The 5,389-nt window shown below is 43.9% G+C and overlaps 1 protein-coding gene across 1 annotated transcript; it reads left to right on the forward strand.

The window, feature by feature from the left end:
- Positions 1-2,537: 2,537 nt before the first annotated feature.
- On the forward strand, positions 2,538-4,947 carry LOC130291904 (protein shisa-1-like). Its single transcript, XM_056541338.1, has 2 exons — positions 2,538-2,820; positions 4,190-4,947. Exons 1-2 carry the CDS (start codon positions 2,538-2,540, stop codon positions 4,732-4,734), a joined length of 828 nt encoding a protein of 275 aa, XP_056397313.1. The 3' UTR covers positions 4,735-4,947.
- Positions 4,948-5,389: the final 442 nt, after the last annotated feature.

Consider the following 5,389-nt stretch of genomic DNA (forward strand, 5'->3'; position numbering starts at 1 on the left):
GAGGAGAGGAATATTGATGAGCTGGGCGGCGCTGCGGCCAGAAACGCTGATGTCAAAGTACCAGTTAGCCAGGCCGGTGCCAGTTTGCACCTCATTTGTATATTCTGAAAATAGAAGATTACGGCCGAACGGCGCGGCGGATCCAGGCACAGTAAGGACCAAACTGATCAGTGTCCCCCGCACTACCAGCCAATACTACCAGCCAGAAAGCTGACTGAGTCTCGGTAAGGTCCAGATGGTGCAAGGGAAAAGAATAACATTTTAGGGCAGATCTCATGTGCATGTATTGAGTACATAAAAGGTTTTATACACTTGACTTATTTTATGTCTAAAGGTTCATTAATTGCCCCTCCCCCCGAGATTGTTTCCCTTCCTGTCCTATAGCATGGTGGAGTGGGAGCTGTCAGCTTTCCCGCTCCACCATTCCCTCACATTTCTCACACGCTGCTCCATTCATGCAGTGTGAGCCACGTGGACGCCATCCACAGCAGGTCATCGTGCCGGCGCCCAGATATCACGTCCCCGTGGCTCAAACTGCAAGAACGGAGCAGCGTGTGAGAAAGGTGACAGCTGGAGTGAGCTGCTCGGGCACTATGGTACAGGGGAATTATTAAAACGGCGGGAGGGGGGGAGGCATGCACAGAAAAGGGCAAATTATAAGTGAGGGGCACATAACAGGGGGGGAATTATAAGTCATGGGCACATGTAAGGGGGACATTATATGTGAGGGGCACAAGACAGGGGGCATTATATGTGAGGGGCACAGGACATGGGGCATTATATGTGGAGGCACATGACAGGGGGTATTATATATGAGGGCACATGACAGGGGGGCCCCCCTGTCATGTGCCCATATAATGCCCCCCTGACATGTGCCCCTGACTTATAATGCCCCCTGTCATGTGCCCCTCACATATAATGCCCCCCGATATGTGCCCCTCACTTAAATTACCCCTGTCCTGTGCCCCTCACGTATAATGACCCCTCAGGGGAACATGACCAGGGCATTATATGTGAAGGGCACAGCACAGGGGGCATTATATGCGAGGGGCACGCACAGGACAGAAGGCATTATTATTGTGTGGGGGGAACAGGATGGGTTATAATTATTATATGTGGGGGCATTATTATCATATATGGGGGGCACAGAGTGTTTTGAATTTCAGAGGCTTTGTAGGCTTTGCGTGCATAAGGTGTGGAGGGAGGGGGGGCCTCCATGTCTATGTTGATTGGGGTCCCAAATTCCTTGGGCCCTGCGTGTGACCCTATCCTTATAGTTGTAAAATCTGCAACTGTAGATAAGCAAGTGCAAATTTTACAAGGCAACTCATATATTTTTAACCGCTTTGTAAAATCTGTAACTGTGCGGATGTGCGGATCTGGTGTATGTGAATACACCCTATGGCCCCAATAACACCACCAAGTTTGAGTGGAATCTGTTAAAAAAAATTCAGCACGGAAACTCTGTTGCAGCAGAATCACATGGGGCGATATTTATCATCGTTGCTTTGGTAAGCGAGTTCTGAAGTCATTTATTTTTGCTTTAGTTTTGCTTATGTGCTACATATTTATCATACTATCACAGGGGATTGATACATTTGGAGCACATAAGCAAAACAAAAATGTTGCAGATGAGACTTTATTGCAACTTTTTTAATTTACCCACAAAAGTCGCACAAAAAAGTGCTTAGGAGCATGTGAGACTTTTTGTGAGACTTTTTGTGAGACATTTTGTACGCAAAAAAAAAAAAGGCTCTAAATACCTAGATAAATGTGCCCCATTGTTTTCAATGGGATTCAGCTGCACCGTGCACATGGCGGAATTGACAGGGTGGAAACATCGCTCGTGGAAATTACGGTTCTGCACTCTGCAGAACTGACATGTCAATTTTTTTCTGTCGAATCCCTATAGAAGGCACGTTTTTTGAGCAATCTTAGTGCTAACCTGTCGGAATGTCAGGCTGGAATTTTTTTGAAAATCAAAATACAAATATACTGTCGGATTGCAGAGACAAGCAGATTATTTATGATGATGATGATTACACATCCATATTTGATAGTTTTTTGTTTTGTTTTTTAGAAAGTCTGAATGAAGCCATATTGTGAGGATAAAGCACACAGCACCAGTAACATATACTGCATGACTGGGGGAACAAGCAGATTAGAATGATGCTGTTATCTGTAAGAAGGGAGTCAGTCTCATGTATTAATTCAATTTGGAGTTATTAACCCTTTGTAAATTCAGGGACACTTAAAAGGGCTGGCACATCATTGGACAATTACCATAAGACTGGATCTGCATGAAAAGCTCAGCAGTTTATACAGTCTACCAGTTGTAAGGTGTAATACACAAGATGGCAGCTCTGAGGTGTTGATGTCTTTATGAAAAGTGGCACAGGAGGGGTAGGGGTGGAGTGTCTGGGGCTAAGGTGACTGACCCTCCCTCCCAGGGAAGGCGGGTTATAGCAGCAGCTGATAAAACTCATCTACCCCCTGGATAAGCACTAAGCTATTAGTCTTCCTCTGCAGCTTGCACCATGTGTCCTTTGTTTATCCTGTTGCTGCTGCATGTAAGTAGTTCTTGGGCACAGTTTGGAGAGTACTGCCATGGATGGATGGACAATTATGGAAGTTGGCACCCAGGGTTTCAGTGCCCAGAAAGATATGATCATGTAGAATCTACCTACTGCTGTGGGTCTTGCAATCTAAGGTACTGCTGTACTGCCAGTGAGGCCAGGCTGGACCAAGGACTCTGTCCTAGTGAGGAGCAGGAAGATCTACTCAAGGAAGGAGTGTCGGCTGTAGAGATGCCAGCTGCAGGTAAAAGCCCAATGTTGCTATTTGTATACAATTGCTCTATTGAACAGTAGCGGATGGAGGTTACATTTTGTTTAGTACACTACAGTAGTAGATTTTTAGATACTTTGTTACTTGGAAGGAACATGTATGTAAAATATTGCAATTTTAACTCCACAAGGGAATGCCAGTCATTGCAGATATCTTGTGGTGTGTGTGTGGCCCCTTAGCAACTACCAGTACACTGGTCAGATCTGTATTATTCACCCATTTGTGCCCGTTTTGGTCTTCTGTTATTTCATGTGTCTATATAGTACTAAAACAGTGATATAATAAATATTTGTACTGTTAAGGAATCGTAAAAAAAAAAATATATAGCAGTGTTTTCCAATCGGGGTGGCTCCAGCTGTTTCAAAACTACAACTCCCAGCATGCCCGGACAGCCAACGGCTGTCCGGGCATGCTGGGAGTTGTAGTTTTGAAACAGCTGGAGCCACCCTGATTGGGGAAACACTGAAATAGAGCGATATTTTTATTAAGTTTTATTGCAGGAAATTGTTTCTTGATTCCAGATATGTGATTCTAGCCCAATGCTGTGTTCATGTCTTGGTTTTTATGTATGTTTACTGTTTATGCTGGACATCCTCCCAACATTGAATGTATTCCCATCTTAAAAATGGGCCCAATACCCCTTTGCCACATAAGATAACCAGTGTTTTTTAAATGGCCCATGGTTGTCAGAGGGCCCTAATGCAGATTTTGCAATGGGGCCTAGTAGCTGCGAGTGATGCTTATGGGTCTGACATATATGAAATATTCTGCAGTATATTTCTTTTTAGAGTACCTAACTTTTTCGCTGTAGGAAAATCCACTTGTGGATTCTGACTTCAATGGGTAGCAACATAACCAAGTCGGATGGGGGTTTGTTCAGGAATTGTCCCCTATGTAATTGTATTATAAATGCATAAAACTGAATATCATAGTATAACGGCTGGAAGACCAGTATATTATCTTAATATATTGGCAGGCCAATCTATTGTTGTTGGGGTACGTTCACACGCACCCTTTTTTTTTTTTTTTTTTTTTTAGCAAGTTTTCTGCTCCATATTTGAAAGTGGGCGGGCTCTTCTCGGCTGTCTGCAGAAGATTTTCCGCGGCGTTATGTACACTGCGGAAAATCTGCCACAAGCCCCATTGAAGTCAGTAGGGACTGTGGCGGATTTTCCAAAGCGTAAATTCCGCCGCGGAAAATCTGCTGCGGACAGCCGAGAAGAGCCCGCCCCCTTTCAAATACGCAGCGGAAAACCCGCTAAAAAATCCCCGCATGTGAACGCACCCTAAATATCCCTTTTTAACCATAGTCACCTCCTAACCATTTTTCTTTTCTTTCTAGTGCCCACATACCTGCCCTTTCTTCTGGTTGGCACCATATTTGTGAGCTTCGTCATTGTGGGTGCTCTTGTGGGAGTATGCTGTTGCAGATGTCTTAAACCTGAAGAAGAAACCCAGATCAATGGGCCTGCTCCCCAAAGCCGACTCTTGGAGACCGAACCATCTACTGATGTCTCAAGACACTCAAGCTCCAGCTCAAACTCTGCCCCCCGTGCATCGCTTAGTGCTCGTCCTCAAAACCTCTGTGGTCTGGGAGCCGAAAATATCAATTTGTATATGAACATGCCACAAGCATTTCCAGTCATGGGCTGCCCGCCAAATGCACAGTTTATGCACACTGCGCAATCGGCCGCTCCTTTCTTACAGCCACAGTTTATTAACTATGCTGTGCCAGGGGAGCACACCATATTAATGGCACCAGCTTCTTACATTGATGCCAGAAACCTTTACCCACAATCTACAAGCTACCCCCAATCTACAAACTACCTTCCACTCGCCCACCATACTGACCAGGTTGTGATAGATGAATCCCCTTCTAAGTGTTGAGCCCACTGGGGAGGTTTTATTGTTTTACTAGATGAGACTCAAAGGACAGTAACAGGACCTAGTTTGGTACTATGCCGGGTAAAATAAGCTTTTATGGAAATGACACAATATCTGGTGTAAATGCTACGTCTCTTATGTTTTTAGTAATGTTTGTGACAGATGACTTGTGCTGTGAGGCCGCGTCCACCTTCCCACCAACCCAAGTCCTCCATGCTACCAATTCTTGGAGCAAATCACGTCAAAATCACTCTTTATTAGTTGCCCCTTCTTGTGTTTCCTAAGCGGCTTTTTTCCCCCTTATTAAAAATGTAAAAATGCTAAATGACAGAAAAAAAGTTTTAAGGCTTAGTTATTAACCAGTGGGAGCTCCTTCCTTACAGATTATTGTATTTTTAAGGAAAAATGATGTAGGCTATGTTCCCACAGTTTTTTAATCTTTGTAAATTTTTTATTTTATTTTTTTTGGGGGGGGGGGTTGGCTGCACAAAGTATATACCTGGAAATAAAGTACTAGTATAAGGTTGGGTTCACACATGGTCCTTTGGTCAGTATAGTTAGACAAAACAAGGTTTTTATCCTACTTTTTTTTTACCCACTTCAGATTTTAGCTAAAAAATCTGACCAAAGGCCTATGTTCAGAATATATTCCCACAGT

The sequence above is a fragment of the Hyla sarda genome, chromosome 9 (genome assembly GCF_029499605.1).
Source record: "Hyla sarda isolate aHylSar1 chromosome 9, aHylSar1.hap1, whole genome shotgun sequence".
Classification (NCBI taxonomy): Eukaryota; Metazoa; Chordata; class Amphibia; order Anura; family Hylidae; genus Hyla; species Hyla sarda.

Coding starts and splice junctions, on each gene's coding strand:
- LOC130291904 (XM_056541338.1), top strand. CDS start 2,538: ATGTGTCCTTTGTTTATCCTGTTGCTGCTGCATGTAAGTAGTTCTTGG. Junction 2,821..4,189: donor TGTAGAGATGCCAGCTGCAG/GTAAAAGCCCAA, acceptor TTTTCTTTCTAG/TGCCCACATACCTGCCCTTT.